At 41.3% G+C, this 21,786-nt stretch overlaps 1 protein-coding gene across 1 annotated transcript; it reads right to left on the bottom strand.

The window, feature by feature from the left end:
- Nucleotides 1-1,187: 1,187 nt before the first annotated feature.
- Nucleotides 1,188-16,123, bottom strand: LOC128544956 (alpha-2,8-sialyltransferase 8F-like). Its single transcript, XM_053515269.1, has 6 exons — nt 15,969-16,123; nt 5,125-5,205; nt 3,822-3,966; nt 3,625-3,737; nt 2,660-2,752; nt 1,188-1,670 (listed from the first exon to the last, which is right to left on the bottom strand). Exons 1-6 carry the CDS (start codon nt 16,121-16,123, stop codon nt 1,199-1,201), a joined length of 1,059 nt encoding a protein of 352 aa, XP_053371244.1. The 3' UTR covers nt 1,188-1,198.
- Nucleotides 16,124-21,786: the final 5,663 nt, after the last annotated feature.

The following is a 21,786-nucleotide window of genomic DNA, read 5'->3' as shown; positions in this document are numbered from 1 at the left end:
GTGTGACATTTCTTAAATATAAAATGTACATGGACTGTACAGACAAAATGTTTCCCCTGAATTTCTGTCAAATTTATTCTTGCCAATTCCCATCTGCCTTTTGTCTTTCTCCTGTATTAAGCAGTAGGTAACTACTCGGTAGAGCAAACCCTATCACATCAGATGCTTCCTCAGAGGCATGTAAAGCCAGCTGACTGCATTCTTTTAAACTGTTGCTGCTGCAGTTTCAGGGGACATTTAAAACATGTGGAGGAAATGTTTATTTGCCCTCTTTTACCTGTATTTGCACTTTTTTTTATAGACACCCATGATTGGCTGGCGTCCAATGATATGGAAAAACAAGCACCACCCATTTTGATCCCTAGATTCACATCCATGGATGGCTCTGTCATCATTGGGACTTTAACTCACAATCTCTGGATGATAGGGTAAATGATTTTGTGTTGTGCCACTCTGCAGCTTTTGTCTATAATAATTAAAAGAATATCTTCAAGGACAATAATTATAATATACTGCTGCGTAATGTACACCAGGAGCACACTGATTGCATTCAGCATTATAGAAGATTCTCATTGCAGAATTTTTGTCATGAATGTAATGTCTGTAATCCAAAAACACTGTTGATTTTTTTTTTTTGTTTAAAAATTTAGTTAATTTACTTACTTAACCAAAGACAGATAGTTTGCCAGCAGGTTACACAGTACATCTGTGAAGTTTAATAAGTTGAAAAAAAAAAGCTATATAATAGTAATAATAATAATAATAAGAAGAAGAAGAGGGATAAAACAAAGTTTTAACGATTTAATAATAACAAAACTGTAAAATATATTTTTTGGACCACAACTAACTCTTATAGATAATAACAGTGATTTACCTCCTGTTACCTGAATGATACATGAGCTTGTGGTACAGTTTAACAGTAGGTGCTCTGCGTATACAATATGGTCCAAAATTTGTGGACATCTGACTATCAAACCTATATGTAAGCTTTGTCAAACTATTGCCACAAATTTGAAAGCACAATAGTATTGAGTTTTGACCTCAACCTCACTGAACCTTCAAGATAAATGAGGCTGCTGGCTGCACCCCAGGCCTCCACACCTTACATTAGTGCCTGGTCTCAACAAACATGGAATATAATAAAACAAAAACATATAGATGTCAAATGTCCCACCAACTTTTGGCCATAAAGTGTACTTTAATTTGTGCACTCCCCTAGGTGCAGATGGATCACGCCCTTGTTATGAAGGTTCAACAAGGCTTCAAACTCAGCTGGCATCGAATGCGTTACGTTGCTTGCTGGTTGGTTATCATAATAATGGTTGGTGAGCTGCTGGTAGGTGTACGGGTGTGATTCAAAGGGCCAGAAGCCGTACAAATGGACATTATTGCAGAGCTCTAGTGCCAAGCTGGCCATCATGATACCTGTACTGAGGCGTACTTCATGAAGTCCCTGGCCACGCCAAAAGTGGGCCAGATTGTTCAGGTAACTTGGGTTAAAAAAGACAACCCGTGGGCTGCTGCTACTGTGGTCTTCCAGTGAGTAGAGGGCATGCAGGGACACAGCTGTGTTTATCCCAAATGAGAAAGCAGGCAGGAAGATTAGAGCGTTTCCATACAACTGCACGTCCTCCACAAACGGTCGTCGGCGCTCAGTTAGCGATTGGTACCTGCAGAGGATTAGATGGAAAAACAAAGTTTTATGGTGGTTTATTGCCGTGTTTCTTTTTGAGCTGATTTTTAAGGGTGTTGTTTTATGAGCAGATAAGCCTATTAAATATTTTGTGCATAAACGTTTCCATAACTGACTATAAAAGCCAGTTTTTGTGGATGTTATATTGCAAAACCAAAATAGCTTAATCCATCCATCACCACCACTATAAGTTGGTATTGGTGCTAAATATTGTCTAGGTGGTGCCTAGGTGTAATGTTTTTTTTTTATTTAAATCCTTCAATGATATTAATTGTGATTTAGATGAAACACGGACAATTTAGATATTGCAAGAAAATTCATGCAACAGTTTTTACAGGTCATATGCTTTGTGAAGCTTACACCAATTTTAGCATCAATGCTCATAAATAAATATAAATAATTTTCATTTAAAATTAACATTGTTTAAAGGAAGTCATTTTAAAATATCTTTTTAAGCAAGATTAATCACTTCCTTGTTGCATAAATTTCAGAAGTAGCTTTTTTGGTACAAACATAGATAAAGTGCTCGCCCTATTATCCAGAGATCACAGGTTCGATTTCCGGTTGATGCTGTAACCTTTTGCACCCGGAGATCTAGAGAGAGCTGAGAGATCTAGAGAGAGCTGGGCTCTCTTAGAGGGGAGGGATGAGAGGTTCTTAGTGCTCCCACATTAATCAGGGGCATCTATGTGCTCATACAAGAGGAAGGAGCGGATAGCGCTGTCCTCCAAGTTTGTTACACCATCCTCAACGATGCGTAAGCAAGCAGTTCAAAAAGATAATACTACAGTTCACCATAAATAAAAATGCTCCATCAACGGATTACTGGTTTGTCAGAGATTCAAATATATTATTCATTAAAACCAGTAGGACAAATTAGCATATTAAACACTTACATCCCCACAAAGCAAATAAAGAATCTACCGCAAACACATTTACAAACTGCATTTACAAGACTCAATGTACCTTCTTAAGAGGATGGAAGGGTTGGCTGTAACAAGGTTTGTTTTAGTTCCTGTGTCTTTCTCATATCCATTGCTCACTGGAGGAAGATTACACCTGAAAAACAAAATGATAATGAAATACATTGAGGCTGTGGGAGAGATTTAAATGGTACTGTTGGTGATAATTTATGTTTAAGGTATGTTCATCTGCTGATTTTAGTTGTCTGTATATCCTTGTTTTTTTTTCATAAAGTGTGATTTTGGTTTTGTGATTAGATTGTTACAGGCAAAAATTAGGCTCTGGGTGCACCATTGATTTGTTTTCATTCTGATGAAGGTGATGATGAAGGTTCTACAATAGCAGCTCAGCACATTTGTGCTGATGTAATTCAAATCACTGGTTTGAATTCAAAGTAACTTGTGCAGGCATAATGAAAACCGACATTAATTATAAAATCATAAATTCAATTCAATTGAATTTTATTTGTATAGCTTTTAACAATTGGCAAAATAATTATTTAAATGTGTATGGAATGTGAATGTGTATGAATCAAAATGGTCAGATAGTCCCTGTGAGCAAGCCGAAGGCGGCAGTGGCAAGGAAAAACTCCCTGAGATGGTAGTAGGAAGAAACCTTGAGAGGAACCAGACTCAACAGGGAACCCATCCTCTTTTTGGGTGAAACAGAGAGCAGGAATTGATCTGCATTCATACTGGATATGGTGAAGCATCCAATAAGAAGATATTTATTTATCATTTATAAAAGGATTTTCCAATTTCAACACTTGTGTAACAACCAGTAAGTTTTATTTCAGGAGTCTTCAGGACTAAAGCAGAAGCTGGTGAAGGAAGCAATGTTTATAGCAGATATAACGTAAGGTCATTGAATAACAATTAAAAATTTCTTCTCTTACTGCCCGTGTACTGTCTGTACATTTACTAAGACTTTATGCCTTCTTTTATTGAATAAAAGGAACAGCATCAGACCTGATAACATAAGTAGCAGAGTTAATTTGTTTTCCACAGCTGCTATTGGCTAAGATGCCTCCATTGCCCACCACAGCACATGAGTGCCACGGTGCTTCTTTGAATGGGTTTTCCTAAACACATGTACATAAACATTTACACATTCTACAATCATATACTGTAATTTATGTGTATAACATATTTCAATAATACCATACCTTGGGAAATAAATTAAACAGGTCTGGTGTCACCACCATTATCCTTTTTTGCTCCCCATCAAATGTAATGTTTGTCCCAACAGGTGAGTTGTCCTGTGTAACCACTGCATTGGAAATCGCATTGCAGCTGCTGCCAAGCAATGACCTGGAGAAAATGCAATCATTAGTAATTGTTTTTTTAAAATAAGGAGTGAAAAAAACTTGAGTAATTATACTTTGGTAATTTATTGAAGTATTAAACTGGCATACAGTATTAAAAGTTATCTAAGTGTTATTGAAAAAGAATACTTGTACTTTCAGTTTATTTATCCCCTTTTTTGTACTACAATGTTATATTGTTATTGAAAAACATTTCTTATGATTTTACTTAAAAGCACCCATTCAGTTTCAATAATGTAGAACGAAAAAAAAAGGAGAAACTATACATTTTATATACTTATAAAATCTACCTTTGACCATTAGTAGGAAGCAGATTCTACAGTGGACTGGTTGCTTTATTTAATTTTTTTGTGGAAATGTAACGACCAGATTACCAGAGCTCACTTTATACAGTAAGTAGTATACCAATGGTAAAAGCAATAGATTAACAATTTGTTTAGGGGCTATGTGCTCTGAGATTGCTTTTGCAGCTCACTTACATGTATATTTGCAGGACGAAAACACTTTACTTAGTTAGACTAAACTAGCGGATCTATTCTATGCTAATCTGTCTTTAGATATTTTTCAGCAGCACTAGACCAAATTTCTGAGCAATACTTAGAAGTAGCATTCATGATAGCAATAGGAACATTGGCACAGCATTTACTACAGTAGCTATGCCCTTACTCACCACAAAAACAATATAATTTATATAATCAGGCCAATACAGTAAATGATCCAATGCACTTCCAAAAATTTGATCTTTGTTACCTGTTATATCCCATCCATAAGTAATTTACAGTAAGTGAAGTAACTTGTGAATGTTCCTGCTACCAACTAAAATACATTAAGTTTTGGCAGTGAGATAACTCTTCATCTTTGCATTAGCTAATGTTGAAAAATCTTAACCTTAACCTACAACCTTAATTTAAGCAACTAAAATGCAATGGTTACATCAACTGCAGCATTGATCTCCAAAAGCACTGCTCCACCTAATTTCTTGTGTGTGTTTTGGACAATTCTTTGCACTTTCATTAATTTGTTAATATATAGTCAAATGTGGGTAAAGCAGGACAAGAACTTTAAATCATTTAGGTAACAAACACATATCCACATTCATATTCTGTTTTGTGTTGCTATATGTCGTGTTCTGTGTGTTTGTTACCTAAATGATTTAAAGTTCTTGTCCTGCTTTACCCACATTTGACTGTAACTTGCTAATAGTTTGTCAATAATGCCACGTTCCCTGGAAGACAAACAGACAGACAGACAGACAGACAGACACAAACACACAGTCCTCAAACCTGTTTGTCATGTGTGTTGGCACCCAGACTGATTTTAAGGTGTCTGTTGGTACCCAAACAGATTTTCCTCCAGCGCCTACTGTATGCCACTTCTAACCACTTCTACGTTTTTGTTCCTCTCACTGATCTTCCAATTGGCGTTGTCCTTCCTTAAAGAAGGTTTAATATTTGATTTCTTATGCATTTTATTTTGCTCTTGATGCTTACCCAGGCCCCCTATGTTTTTGTACTTTTATGTTAGGCCTTATAGTTTATATTTTATATTACTCACTATGTAGATGCACATACTATTTTATTTTGTGTCTACTCTTATTAAACTTATTAATTATAAAACTGAGTGTGGGTTTTTTGATTATTTGTCTATGCTTCTTTAATTTGACATGTTGCCTGCGTATCCAATACCTATTGCTTCACAGTTAAGATCACCCCATGTCTGAGATTACATCATGTCTGAGGTTACATCATATCTGCTATCATGTCTGATATCGTGTCTAGGGTTACTATGACATCATGTACGTTAGCCACTCGGTGTACAGAGACCACACCAGACCTAGAGTTACTATTACAGCAGGTATATTGGGCACACTCTGTGCACTGAGCATCCCATATCTAAGATGGCTTCCTGTCGAGGGTTCATTGAGTACATACTGCATATTGAACATCACTACATGATGTCTTTGCTACTATGACATTATATTGTTCTTGGCTCGCCTCTGTTCCCTCACCTTGCCTCTATGTTCTTTTACTAAGATCAATAGTTTCTGTCTTATTATTCATGCATTAAGTATATTTAATTAAAACATGCTTACACCCCAAAGGAAAAAAATCACATATTGTAGGAGCTGAAATTCTTGGAGGCCATTCATGAGGTTCTTTTTGTCCCAGGAAAATGCTGGTCTAACCACGCATGCACAGTTAGAGCACAATGGGATGGTCCAGTGATACTACAAGATCTATAGCCATTACATATTGCCTAGTTAATTTTCACCCAACCAGTATATAACATTACATTTAGATTTGATCTCTATCAGATGTTACCACACTTCACAGTTGTCAAAATATTAATTTACATTGTCAAAGTCTTGTTTATTTAGAAATAGACATAATTTTGTAAACTTAGATTATGATTACCGTATATACCAATATAACAAAGTATATATTTTTTATGCTACTTTTTTATTCTCCAAACTGCTACATTTCAATATAAATGTGTTAATTCCATCATCTATTTCTTACTTTGTATTAACAAAAGAAGTGAAACTAAATGTTATCTTGCAGGACAGCTTTAAGGTATATGTTAAATAAGTTATATAAGTTAGATGTTTCCACTTGCCTGTAAGCATGTGTAAAACATGTGCAAAATAACATGCAGTATACTGTGTATCATATAAAAAAAAAAGTCAGAATTTTGAAAAAGTTTAAAATGAAGTCATTTTTACAATTCCTAGACTCATTAAATTATTGTGAATCATTTCTCTCTTTAAATTATGCACATTCCTTAGCTATAAAATTTTATTGAAAAATAAATAAAAAATTGATAGTTAAAATGTGTTTGTATAACATGTCCTGGTGGAAAGGGTCTGCTTACTGTGTTTCACTCTCACCTTCTGCCTGATGAACTTGGTTGAACATCAAGTGGACCTCTGGAAGTTGCATAACCGTGAGGAGGGCGAGAAAAAAAAACTAAATCTTTCTAATAATGAAATATAAAACAACAGCAATAGTGTCTCTGATCATGTTTTTCAACACCTTACTTTTGTTTAATTACAGTTTATTTAATGTTATTGACACAAGCTACAGTAGATAGAGAAGATATATGAAAACAATTTAATAAGGAATGACAAGTCTCCATGGAATTTAACTGTTTGTGTTCAGATAGTAGTGACACTATAAATGTGTGTTTACTTAAAGGCAGGCATACTTACAGGGTGCATAAAAGATTCACAACAATTTCTACTATTACAGTTGAGGACAAATGTTTACATACATCTACACAAATTGTATTATACATAGTATATTACTATACTATATATAATGAGTTTAATAGCTTAAAAAACACACACATTCAGAATTATTAAGAAATCAGTTTTACATTCATGTCAAAAAGACAAATTTGTTTGATTGTTAATCTGTTCTGCTGAGTTCTAGAAAAAGCGAGAAAAAGGAAAAAAAAAGAAAAAGGAGGATTAGCCACTCGCCTGTAAGTAAAGAAGTGCCAAAGAAACATGCTGCTTACAGAGGCTAACAACAAGACAGATAGCAGTGTTAACATATAGACCTTCATATCTGATATGTGTAATCTGTCAGTCTGTAGCTCAGCTATGTTAATCTCTCTCTCTCTCTCTCTCTCTCTCTCTCTATTTACACCCAAAAAATAAAAAAAGCAAGTTGTGCACTTTACATAAAATAATTACTTCAGTATACTCATAATAATCGTATTTGTTGATTTGAATGTTTTTTTTTTAGATTAAGGTTAACGTAATTTTGTCTCAACTTGACAGTACAAATTCCTATTACGTTGTCTAATCGCAAACCATTCATGTTAAGTCAACGTTTCAAACATACAGCAGGGGGCAGTATTGAGACGCCAGCTGTCATGAACCGCTAATGAAACAGAAGAGCAAGACGCTTTAAACTACACCTGCGCAAAGTTAATTGACTCTCCGCCCGCGCGCGTTACCCACTGAAGCTCTATCCGTTTTGACAGAGGGAAGTCAACACCCGAAAAAGGTAAGATTTTTCCTCAGATATTAGTTTTTTTCACCAGTACATTTTTTCTTATGTGTGTATATATATTGTGGCGTGGGTGGGGTTTGACAGACGACCATCATGCTTTGCGGGAGGCGTTATGATGTGTTCACCGTGTTGGGGAAAGGTGTTTGGGGTAGTGGCTTCGGCCAGGTTGTGTGTGTGTGTGTGTGTGTTAGATGTCTGTTTAGTGACGTGTGAAATGTGCTCCAGTTCAGGCTGACGCTGAATTGGATGTAGGCTCCTGAGTGAAGGTGCTGCTCATGCCATACCTGCTGTGTACCTAATAAAGTACTCCCAGCCATTGCATTGGGCAGCAAATAAGCTCACTTGTCTCTCCAGCATTCTTTCCGGCATAAAAACGCTACATTGGTGTCAGAAGTGGGATGGAGAATAACAGGTTCGAGCGCACAACGGAGGACCTTCTGAAAATCCAAGCGGGCCGCCGAGTAGCGGAGCGACTACTCGCGCAAAAGAAGCGCTTTCCTGACGGAGCTAGCGCGAGCAGACTACGTCAGCCAACGTGGAGCGGGAAGAAGAAAATCCCGGCGCTGGATCTCGGGGCGGAGGCTGGCGCTGCGCAAGCGCCGGAGCAAGATACAGCTCCGTGCGCCGTTAGCCGGCAAAGCGACCTGCCGCTGCGCGAGGCCGAGCGCGCTGAGCCCATATCGGCGGTACATCATGGCGGAAGAGCCGAGCGACCGCCCGCAGCTCAGTGGCGCTCGGTTCGTGAACCTAGCCGGGGACAGGGCTACCCGTCGCGGCTAGGCAACGAGCAACTCTCCGACGTTTCGCGGCGAGGCCGAAGCACGGGACAGCGTACACCAGCAAACGCTAGACTAGCGCCGGGAGGACGCGTGGTAAGCCGCGCTGGGCTCTACATCGACTGTGTGCTGGATGGCGTCTTACTGCGGGCGCTCGTTGACACCGGCTCCACTGTTTCGCTGCTGCGCTCTGGATTACTGGGGCAAAGCAAGCGTGTTTGCGGACGGCCTTTGATAAAAAAAATCTGCTATTTATCAAGGGGCGCCTAAACTCTAAATATATATATATATATTTCTTACGAGATAATATCACATAATGTTAGTAATCAGTATTATTATTATTATACTAATATTATTAATAAAGTAAGTAAATAAGGTTAGTAATATTAGTGTATGCTAAATTATATTCTTTTGCATTGCACCCAACTTCCATATTCCCTTGTATAGTTTTTTACTCATTGTATGTCAATCACGATACATCTATAAAAATAAAAGAATGGTCCGCATGTGTCAAAACTGTGAGTGCATCTTAAATCGACCACTACAATATACATTCTAAACAATAAAAAATTTGAGTGCTGGACAGAATTTAATGAAACTTTTGCAGTATTCGGATATCTACCTGAAGTTTAACCTGCAACAAAAGGGAAATAAAAATGTTGAGTAAATAAAAATTATGAAAAGTTATGTGGCGGGTTTTATAATCTACTTTAAAATAAGCTTCTAATAAGGTACGTGCTCAGTGTAAAAACCTGCTCCAATAGATATTAATTAGAAAAGCTAAACTGAATTTTAATATGTAATACGGGATTATACTGTAAGTAGTGTAAATTTCAATTTAGATATTCATTGAGCACATCACTGACTGCACGGTTCCATAACATCTCAGCATGCAGCCTTGAGGAGGTACAACTAAATATGGTATGCCACTTAAAATTGAAATGAAGTGTTTTTTTTCCCTCAAATACGAAACAGTCCTCTTACTCCTATTGATGCTTGTTCTTAATTTAAGTACGGTCTTTCACCTCTCAAGTGAGGCGATTTATTTATTGTTGCTTGTACTGTATCTGCTTTGAGACAGTGACCATGCTTTGAGACAGTGACCATTGTTAAAAGCGCTATATAAATAAAATTTAATAGAAAAAATGTATTGGAGAAAGAAAAAACACATCCGTAATATACAGTAGAACACCTCACTGCACTTACGCACTGTCTCACAAGAGCAGATAAACAGGGTCAAAGCGGTCACTACAGAGGCTTGGTAGATACTGAGGGCAAAAGTGTTAATTTTGTCAGCTGTTTTTAATTTTACTTTTAGTCTTAGTCTCAGGATAAATGTGTAAAGTTTTAAAGTAGTTAAGTAGTAAACTAGTTGCTCCCTTCTTCTACTATGTAACTCACTTCTGTTCTGTCCTATCTATCCAAAGCTCCGTAAATAATTCTTTTACAAAATGTCTCTGTTCCTTTATCAAATTAAGTCAATCTCATCCTGTTTTTATTTAGTCAAGTTTTAGTTTACTAAAAGTTATCTTTTCATCTAATTTAATTTAATGACATTTATTTTTAACCAGCACAACAACTGCTGCATGTCCACTACTACACAATAGGAGCTGCATTTAACTACAAAACAATAGGAGCAATATCGACAACACAGTGTTTTAAACTAAAAAAAAAGGGGGGGGGGGTGAATAAATTTACACACTAAGACTGTTGTAAGGATAGCTCGTATGGGTGACCTCCTATTAGCTTAATGAGTTTGGCGATAAAATAAAATATAATCAAATACATCACATGTAGCAAAACATAATGCAACCTTGATGCACTGTGTGTAGATTAATGGATAATTAGTCAAGAGGATGGAATAAGTTTAAGGTAATGAGAGACTGGAAAACTTCAAAAATACATCTTATAGGCTCCTGGTGTGGGGCAGTGGTAAAGTATCATCCATAGATCGTTGGTTTGTTCCCGAGTGATGCTGTAGCCTCTCACAGCTGAGAGCCTAAAGAGAGCTGATTGGAACTTTCCTATTTTTATTATTTTTGTGCTGTTTTCAATAAATGTCTTTTCATGAAAATAATTTGACTTTTTTTTATAATCATTAATTGTAGATAAAGTAATGAATACTTTAAAGTCAGTTTATTAGATGTCAAAACACAAATTTTAAATACAGTACAGTCTAAGATATCGTAAATCTTTGTTATTGAGCATAATACACCCAACTTTCACAGTTTTTTGCATTTTAAGTAGGACTGTTTTTACAGTAATTTTTTGAGCACTGCTGTCTTTGGTTCTATAAAGATTGTTAATAATTAGACTAATGCGCCAGCTCAGAAATGCATTTTCTCTGATTGGAAGTTTATGGGCAGGTTACCCAACATCTACTGGGCTAAAGAGTCATTAAATTCCCAGTTGAAAAAGGAGTATGCTACAGTAAGTATATTAATTCTTGGTATGCTAAAGCATGCTTAAGTATGCTTGCAGCCAGACTAATGATTAGTATACATGATGTTTGCTATTTTGGAATTACTAACTTACTAAATGTATTTTGTAATTAAATTATACATGAATTAAACTGAAAGCTGACTTAATTAGTTTACTTTAAAGAAAGTGTAGTAGTAACAATTCAATTCAATTTTATTTGTATAGCGCTTTTAGCAATTTTCATTGCCGCAAAGCAGCTTTACACAGTCAAAAGAATTATTTAAGTTTGTATGAAATGTGAATTTGTATGAATCAAAATGGTCAGTTTGTCCCTGGTGAGCAAGCCGAGGGCGACAGTGGCAAGGAAAAACTCCCTGAGATGGTAATAGGAAGAAACCTTGAGAGGAACCAGACTCAACAGGGAACCCATCCTCATTTGGGTGAAACAGAAAGCAGTAAATGATCTGCATTTATACAGTGTGTAGGGTGGGAGGCAGTTCAGCTATAATAGCTGATGTTAACTGATGTTAATATGGAGTCCAGGTAGTTATTGAAGACCCAGGTAGACTTGTAAGAAGTTTCAGTCATGAACTATCGAACTGTCAAGTCCCCAGAGAAACAGTTGCCAACACCAGTCAAGGCCAGAACCATCTTCTAGGTAGAGAGAATCATTCCCAGACACCAGATGCATCCCAGAGAGACACACGGGGCATCCATGTGACGAGATCTTCAGCCAGAAGCGGGGCACCAGGATGGGTCAGACAGGTCCGGAGGGCAGAGGGAGTCTGGATCACTGGCAGCTCAGGAACGACATGTGTAGCTCGACAGAGAGAGAGAGAAAGAGTGAAAGGGGGAGACAGGAGGAGAGAGGAAAGAGAAAGAGGGGGGGGGAGAGAAGAAGAGGAGAGATGGCAGTTAGGTATGGTCACAGTCACACAATGTATAATGTGAATGTATATTAACTGTAGAGTGCAAGCAGAGACTCCGGTAGGACTAACTATGACAGCATAACTAAAAGGGAGAGCCAGAAGGAAACACAAACATGAGGGCTTCCTGACATGTAAAGCAAACAATCACCTCACCGTCAGCAAACCTGAGTGATCAATGAGAGTGAGGAAGACAGCATCCAAACATACCAGTTCACCATAATACTCTACGTCCATGAATCCCCCAGATCTGCTCCTTTACCTATGGCAAATCTATTTATAAAAATGCTTGGCTAAATAAATAGGTTTTTAGCCTGGACTTAAACACTGAGACTGTGTCTGAGTCCCGAACACTATTTGGAAGACTATTCCATAATTTTGGGGCTTTGTAAGAAGAAGCTCTGCCCCCAGCTGTATTTTTCATAATACGCGGTACTGACAAGCAGCCTGCATCCTTTGATCGAAGTAGGCGTGGCGGATCGTAAGACACTAGCAGTTCGCTCAGGTACTGCGGGGCGAGACCATTTAATGCTTTATATGTCAAGAGTAGTATTTTAAAATCAATGCGAAATTTCACAGGGAGCCAATGGAGTGAAGATAAGATAGGGGTGATGTGCTCATATCTTCTGGTTCTAGTGAGGACTCTCGCTGCTGCATTCTGGACTAGCTGAAGCTTATTTATGCATCTAGCTGAACAACCAGACAGTAAGGCATTACAATAGTCCAACCTAGAGGTGATAAAAGCATGAACTAGTTTTTCTGCATCGTTTAGCGACAATAAATTTCTTATCCTGGCAATATTTCTGAGGTGAAAGAATGCTATCCTGGTAATATTATCTACATGTGCTTCAAATGAAAGGCTGGAATCAATAATCACACCAAGGTCTTTCACTGTTGCATTTGATGGAACAGAAAGGCCATCTAAAGTTACGGTGTGATCTAAAATTTTACTCCTAGCTGTATGCGGTCCTATGACTAGAACTTCTGTCTTATCCAGATTTAGCAGAAGGAAGTTAATTAGCATCAAATTTCTTATGTCCTGCACACATTGCTCAATTTTAGTAAGCTGTTTTTTCTCATTAGGTTTTGCTGAGACATATAACTGTGTATCGTCAGCATAACAATGAAAACTAATACCATGCTTACGGATTATGTTGCCCAGAGGAAGCATGTAAAGGGAAAAAAGCAGTGGACCTAAAACTGAACCCTGCGGAACGCCAAACTCCACTAGAGAACATGCAGAATAATCACCATTTAAGTCTACATACTGATAACGATGGGTCAGATAGGATCTGAGCCAGGAGAGGGCTGTACCCTTAATTCCTACTACATTTTCTAATCTGTGAAGAAGAATAGCGTGATCAACGGTGTCAAAAGCTGCACTGAGGTCAAGTAATACAAGCATAGTTACACAACCCTGATCAGAGGCCAATAGAATGTCATTTACTACTTTAACGAGTGCTGTCTCTGTACTGTGATGAGGCCTAAATCTGATACAGTTCATGTATGCCATTTCTATGTATATATGAGCATAGCTGCTCCGCTACTATCTTTTCCAGAATCTTAGAGATAAAGGGGAGGTTTGATATTGGCCTGTAACTGGACAGCTGACAGGGGTCGAGGTCAGGTTTCTTAATTATTGGTTTGATAACTGCTTATTTAAAAGATTTTGGAACATAACCAATGCTAAGTGAAGAATTAATTATTCTCCACAGGGGTTCTGTTATTGCTGGTACTATCTGTTTAAGAAAATGTGTCGGTACAGGATCTAATATACAGGTTGATGAATTTGAAGAAGAGATGAGTAAAATTAGTTCATTCTCTTCAAGGGAAGTAAAGTATTCTAGGTTCTGATCTGACATGGCTAGATTAACATCTGCATCAATTACATGGTTCGGTTTCAAAACCTCAATTCTATGCCTAATATTTACAATTTTATTATTAAAAAAGTTCATGAAGTCCTCACTATTGCATGATGTTGTTGTGGAGATTTCTGCAGTGGTCTTATTTCTGGTTAATTTGGCTACAGCATTAAATAAGAATCTAGGATTATTTTTGTTATTTTCTATAAGAGTGGAGAGATATGTTGATCTAGCTACACTAAGAGCTTTTCTATAGTTCAGGATGCTCTCCTTCCATGCTATTTGAAATACTAGTAATTTAGTTTAATACATTTTAATAAATTTTGTTTAATGAGAGGATCTTAGATTGGTGAACAATGTTATTTTTATTTTTACAACTAAACTGTTGTGCAACTTTGAAACATTTAAAACAGGCACACCTGTTGTTCTAATATGTACTACTCCGAGTCCAGAAGCCTTGCTTGGGCCACAATCACTTAGCTAATATTTTTAGCTTAGAATGGCTTCGATTTTGTACATGACATATGCCTACTATACTGCTATTAAATATCTAGGAGACCTAATTATAAATAATAAATCACTGCTATGCATGCATCATGGTATACTGTAACTCAAGACAGTTCCGATACAATCTAGAACTGACCAAACTGATATTCTTGACCTTATGTCTGACTGTATATTATTTGTTGCTTTATCTAGTCTATGTCTTAATTTTTAAGACATTGTAATTTATGTTAATGTTTTGCAAATGGCAATTTTAAACGATGTGTCTTTAACTAACTGTGATGATCTATCTTGCTTACAGCAGGAGGCCATTACTGCAGTATGAGCCCTGCCACTTGCACTTGGGTCAATTTACAAAAGCACCTTGCATTCCTAAAGCTTTTATCCCTTTTTTGTTTGACAAGTGTCATTTCATGGTGTTCACCCAGTATCTAAGGGAGGTATGAGAGATATTATTATAGTTCTCGCATTTTCTAATAAGCTTTGTTAATGCATTATAATGAATTTAATTGAATTGACATCAACTTAAGGTTTTCAGCATTGTTTTGTGACTGTGCTAAATGTTAGAAAAGCACAATGGTAAAGCACCTGACCAAAAAAAAAAAATATCACCAGACAATGGCACATAATTTGTCAAAGTCTTCACTTAGAAGACTTTGTTCTGAAAGCCCTGAAGACCCACCATGATCCTGCAGTTCATGTGGATGTTACTTTGACATGTACCCAAACATTTCTGCAGACCAAGAGCAGTGGTCTCTTTTAGTAGAATAATGCGGCGCACTGCAACAATTATTTGAGAAATACTTTTTTTAAATAAAGCCACCACTTTAATTTGCATTCTGCCACTTTTCATTATGTCTATATTAGAGAAACTAAAATAATGAACTTGAGAACTGGAAACACTTTTTGAATGTGGATGCAGCACAGAATTGTATATGTAGAAAGTGTTTTTGTGGTCCTTTGCACTTTGCTTGTATATGCTTTTGGCAATCCTCATGAGAGGATTTCTCTGCACTTTGATTCAAGAATGATGCAAAGACCATACGTGTCACGACACGTCAAGCCACAGCCCCGTCATGATCACCTGAGAACTTCCATTCCATTTCTCCAACCACCTCTTATCTCTTACCGCCTCACTCTCCGCTCTCCACACACCTGTTCACTATCAGTCATCACCCATCATACCTATTTAAACCATGCCATGACACCACCATGTCGCCAGATTATTGTGTGCCTTTCGTAGCCTAATTTTCCAGCGTTAATTCTATGTCTTGACTACCTGTTACCGACCACGCTTTGTCTTTTTCTCGACCCCGTCCTTGTCTCACGTTTGGATTCCACGCTCACAGACTTTTGTTATCGACCTTTGGATTTTTTTACAACGACTACGAATTTGGATCACGGACTTTCTCTTGTCTCTCTGGCTCTGAACCTCGCTCGCCTTCGACCACGAAAAAGCTTAGCAAAACCAGCCACCAACCTGTGCGGCGTTTCCATTCGCTCGCCGGTTCTCCACGTCTCTGCAACACTGCGCGAATCGGGCTGCACACCAAGTTTCCTCACCAGCTCTTTGCACTTCCGCATTCCTGCACAGGACACACCAGACGCTCTCGCCGACTCGCGGCGCTTTCGCATTCCTCACAAGTCCACGCTGCACACAGAGCGCTCACGCGCGCTTCCGCATTCCAGCGAGACTCTGCTCACGACACAGCACAGAACTTAACCGGCACTTTCTCTTTGATCCACTCGGCTGGCTCAGTCTGCTACACAAGCACTACCACTAATCACAGGTCTAACTGTGCGCTTGGATCCATCACGCCCTCTAGCGCCCCGTGACAGAATAATCTGGCCAAAAGGAATAGATCCAGCAGAGGCTGCCCGCCTGAGGGGGGCATTAGAGAGCCAAGGAACCCTCTTAGGGACACATTAGCAGGAAATCATACAGATCTCTAATACGCTTCAAACTATCACTGAAACCTTGCAAGCTCTTTCTGCTCAAATTCAGAATCAGCCACCTCCTACCCCCACTCTGCCACCCCCACCCTCGGTGGTCTCTCCTGTTCATGAGCCACGCCTCCCTGCTCCGCCTACCTAATCCAGCCACATGTCGCTCTTTTCTGTCCCAATGCTCTCTCGTTCTGGAACTGCGTTCTCGTTCTTTAGAGCGCTCTAAAGTCGCCTACATTATCACCCTCCTCTCTGGAAAGGCGAGAGAGTGGGGAACGGCACCGTGGGATGCTCAAGTTCCGTGTTGCTTTACTTACAGAACTTTTACTGAGGAAATGAGGAGGGTTTTTGATCGTTCCTTCACAGGACATCAGGCGGCGAACCAAATACTTCAGTTACGCCAGGGAGCACGTTCTGTCTCTGACTATGCCATTGATTTCCGGACTTTGGCTCCCTCTTGTGACTGGGACGAAAAAGCTCTTTTTGACTGCTTCCTCCATGGGCTTTCAGATTCAGTTAAAGACGAGCTCGCGGCTCGTGAACTCCCCTCGGATCTGCAGGGACTCATTGATCTAGCAACACGCATTGACGCCCGCAAGCGGGTTCGCCGATCTGAGCGGCAGCCCTGTCACACACCATGCACCCCTGCATCGGCCTTGATCACCCCCGAGGCACCCCCCGAACCCATGCAGATAGGCCGCGCCCGCATCTCACCCAAGGAACGCCAGCGCCGCCGAGACGACGGCGCCTGCTTCTATTGCGGCCAGACCGGTCACGCTGTACGATCCTGCCCACTAAAAGGTCAGGCCCCCCCGTAATTCTGGGGATGCAGGAGGGGCCAGCTTCCCGTTCGTCCCCGGACCAGCGATCATGTTTTTCAGTGACCTTGACCCATGGTGACCGATCCTATGCCACTTATGCTCTAGTGGACTCCGGGGCAGACCAGAACTTAATTTCCTCCTCCATTGTCTTCAAATTTCGAATTCCTCTCTCACCCCTACACCAACCTTTCACTGTCCAGGCCCTTGATGGTAGTAGTCTAACTCCCATTACTCATTGCACTGTCCCCATTACCCTACAGTTCTCAGGCAATCACATTGAAACCATTAAATTTCTAATCATTCAGAACGCTCATGCACCCATTGTGCTGGGGCTCCCTTGGCTAAGGTTACATAACCCCCACATTGATTGGATAAGAAGGAGCATCCTTGATTGGAGCCCTACCTGTCTCTCCTCATGTTTACACTCCGCTTTCACGGGCCGGACCACGCCTTCGTCACGAGAGGAGATCCCTGATTTAACTAAGGTCCCGTCTGAGTACCACGATCTGCGACAAGTATTCAGCAAATCACGGGCCGTATCCTTACCACCTCACCGCCCCTACGACTGTGCGATTGACCTCCTTCCCGGCACCGCCCCACCCAAGGGGCGACTCTACTCCCTTTCTCGGCCAGAAAGAGAGGCCATGGAACATTACATTAATGAATCGCTTACAGCAGGGATTATCCGCCCATCATCCTCACCGGCGGGGGCGGGGTTCTTCTTCGTTGAAAAAAAGGACAAGTCCCTCAGGCCCTGTATCGATTATAGAGGTTTAAATAAGGTCACGATAAAGAACCGCTACCCTCTCCCACTGATGTCATCCGCGTTCGAACTCCTCCAAGATGCCCGTGTCTTCACCAAACTAGATTTACTGGACGCCTATCACCTTGTCAGGATACGGGAAGGCGATGAGTGGAAGACTGCCTTCAACACACCCACGGGGCATTACGAATATCTTGTTGTTCCATTTGGTTTGACCGATGCACCGGCAGTGTTCCAGGCCCTCATTAATGACGTTCTTAGGGATTTCCTCAACGTTTTTGTCTTTGCATATCTGGATGATATCCTCATTTTTTCACGCTCTACAAAGGAACACAAATGTCACGTACGCCAGGTCCTGCAACGGCTGTTGGAAAAATAAGCTGTACGTCGAAGCAGAGAAATGTGAGTTCCATTGTACCTCCACCTCCTTTCTGGGTTACTCCATCTCCCCGGCAGGCATCCAGATGGACCCCACCAAAGTCAAGGCGGTCACCGACTGGCCATCACCATCCTCAAGACGCGAACTCCAACGGTTCTTGGGGTTCGCTAACTTTTATCGTCGCTTCATTCGAAGCTATAGCTCAGTGGCGACCCCACTTACTGCACTCACCTCATCAAAAACTCCGTTCCGATGGAACTCACTGGCCGATAAGGCCTTCAAGGAACTTAAGCGGCGCTTCACCACGGCCCCAGTTCTCATTTTTCCAGACCCTTCCCTCCAGTTTGTTGTGGAGGTAGACGCATCCGAGACAGGCGTAGGGGCTGTCCTGTCACAGAGAGCTTTGGAGGATAACAAGCTTCATCCCTGCTGCTTTTTCTCCCGCCACCTTACACCACCTGAACGGAACTATGGCATTGGGGATCGTGAGCTTTTGGCGGTCAAACTGGCCCTCGAGAAGTGGAGACATTGGTTGGAGGGAGCAAAACACCCCTTCCTTGTCTGGACCGACCATCGGAACCTTGAATATTTAAAGACGGCGAAGAGACTGAATTCACGCCAGGCGCAATGGTCGCTGTTCTTCTCCCGCTTCCAGTTTACGTTGTCGTATCGCCCAGGTTCCAAGAACGTCAAGCCCGATGCCCTCTCCCGAAAGTTTTCCACTCCCCAGAACATGACTATGCCGGAGACAATCCTTCCCCCTCATTGCCTCGTGGCAGCGACCCAACTTGAGGTGGAGCACCTCGTCCAACATACCCTTGAACGAGAACCAGGCCCAAGCACTGTTCCCCCCAACAAACTCTTTGTTCCCACTTCTGTGCGCCCCCAGGTCTTGGACTGGGCCCATAGTTCCAGATTGGCGTGCCACCCCGGGGTGACACGCACCCTCTTCCTCCTACTCCAACGCTTCTGGTGGCCCACCATCAAGGAAGACGTCAAGAGCTTTGTGGCGTCCTGTGACAGCTGTTCCAGGAATAAGAGTTCTAACCGACCCCCCGAGGGTCTACTTAGACCTCTCCCCGTTCCCCACCGTCCCTGGTCCCACATATCCATTGATTTTTGTCACGGGACTACCACCGTCACAGAATAACACCTGCATCCTAACTATCGTGGATCGTTTTTCTAAGGCAGCTCATTTTATTCCACTACCCAAGCTTCCGTCCGCCAAAGAAACGCCTGGTTAACCACGTCTTTCGACTCCACGGACTCCCCATCGACATTGTCTCTGACAGGGGTCCCCAGTTCTCTGCCCGGTTCTGGAAGGCTTTTTGCAACCTCATTGGTGCCACCCCCAGTCTCTCATCCGGTTTTCACCCCCAAACTAATGGCCAAACAGAACGGATGAACCAGGAACTAGAGAAATCGCTAAGGTGCATGTCCTCCCGGGACCCATCCTCCTGGAGCCGCTTCCTCCCCTAGGTGGAGTATGCCCACAACACACTCCCTACTTCTTCCACAGGCATGTCCCCTTTCCACTGCTGTCTGAGTTATCAACCACCCCTCTTTCCGGCCCAAGAAGAGGAGGTAGCTGTCCCATCAGCACTAACATTCGTCCGTCGCTGCAAAAAGACATGGCAACGTGCCCGCAACCAGCTGCTACGCACTGTAAGCATGTTCCAGCGTCAGGCTAACCATCACAGGTCGTCAGCGCCCCGGTATCGCATCGGTCAAAGGGTCATGCTGTCCACACGTGATCTTCCCCTCAAGACCACTTCAAGAAAGCTCTCTCCAAGGTTTGTCGACCCTTCACAATCAACCGCATCATTAACCCATGCTCTGTCCGACTCTCTCTACCCCTCGCCATGCGTCGAATTAACCCCACCTTCCATGTGTCCCAGATTCGCCGCCTGGTCCCTTGCCCGCTATCCACACACCCCCAGCCTCCCCCCCCCGACCCCCCCCCCCCGACTAATTGATGGGGACGAAGCCTTTACGGTCCGCAGGCTTCTCAAGTCTCGCCACCGCGGACATGGCCTCCAGTACTTGGTAGACTGGGAGGGTTACGGCCCCGAGGAAAGAAGCTGGGTACCCGCTAGATTCATTCTAGATCGTTCTCTAATCACCAATTTCCACAGACTACACCCCGAGGCACCCGCAAGAACGCCTGGAGCCGTTCATAGGGGGGAGGGTACTGTCACGACACGTCAAGCCACAGCCCCGTCATGATCACCTGAGAACTTCCATTCCATTTCTCCAACCACCTCTTATCTCTTACCGCCTCACTCTCCGCTTTCCACACACCTGTTCACTATCAGTCATCACCCATCATACCTATTTAAACCATGCCATGACACCACCATGTCGCCAGATTATTGTGTGCCTTTCGTAGCCCAATTTTCCAGCGTTAATTCTATGTCTTGACTACCTGTTACCGACCACGCTTTGTCTTTTTCTCGACCCCGTCCTTGTCTCACGTTTGGATTCCACGCTCACAGACTTTTGTTATCGACCTTTGGATTTTCTACAATGACTACGAATTTGGATCACGGACTTTCTCTTGTCTCTCTGGCTCTAAACCTCGCTCGCCTTCGACCACGAAAAAGCTTAGCAAAACCAGCCACCAACCTGTGCGGCGTCTCCATTCGCTCGCCAGTTCTCCACGTCTCTGCAACACTGCGCGAATCGCGCTGCACACCAAGTTTCCTCACCAGCTATTTGCACTTCCGCATTCCTGCACAGGACACACCAGACGCTCTCGCCGACTCGCGGCGCTTTCGCATTCCTCACAAGTCCACGCTGCACACAGAGCGCTCACGCGTGCTTCCGCATTCCAGCGAGACTCTGCTCACGACACAGCACAGAACTTAACCGGCACTTTCTCTTTGATCCACTCGGCCGGCTCAGTCTGCTACACAAGCACTACCACTAATCACAGGTCTAACTCTGCGCTTGGATCCATCACGCCCTCTAGCGCCCCGTGACAATACGTTTTTGACCTTTGCATTATTCTTGGCCTTTTGATTCTTCCTGCTTATAAGTGATTTGCATATTGTGGTATGGTATCTATCCTGCTTTCTGGAGGTTGTTGATGTCAGTAGCATTTGTTTTTATATATTGTGGTTAAAAAAACTTTCAGACACCTTTACAGGATGGGCATCAAAAAGATTGGAAGCTGTAATTTCTGCCAAAGGTGCTTCCATAATAATGTTTTTACCTAGTTTAAATAGTTTTATTTGGTAATATAGATTTTTTTAGATACAATATTTAAATGTAAATATTGTTAAACCGATTTGCTAAATACATTTAATATACAGGCTAAATATTAATCCTTTGTATCTTGCATAGTCATCTGTAATTTCTTTATTTGTATGTGTATTTGAACATTTTA

Source organism: Clarias gariepinus, chromosome 16, assembly GCF_024256425.1.
Source record: "Clarias gariepinus isolate MV-2021 ecotype Netherlands chromosome 16, CGAR_prim_01v2, whole genome shotgun sequence".
In the NCBI taxonomy this organism is placed as follows: domain Eukaryota; kingdom Metazoa; phylum Chordata; class Actinopteri; order Siluriformes; family Clariidae; genus Clarias; species Clarias gariepinus.
Note: the sequence above shows the minus strand (reverse complement) of the source record. Positions and strands in the feature narration are given on the sequence as shown.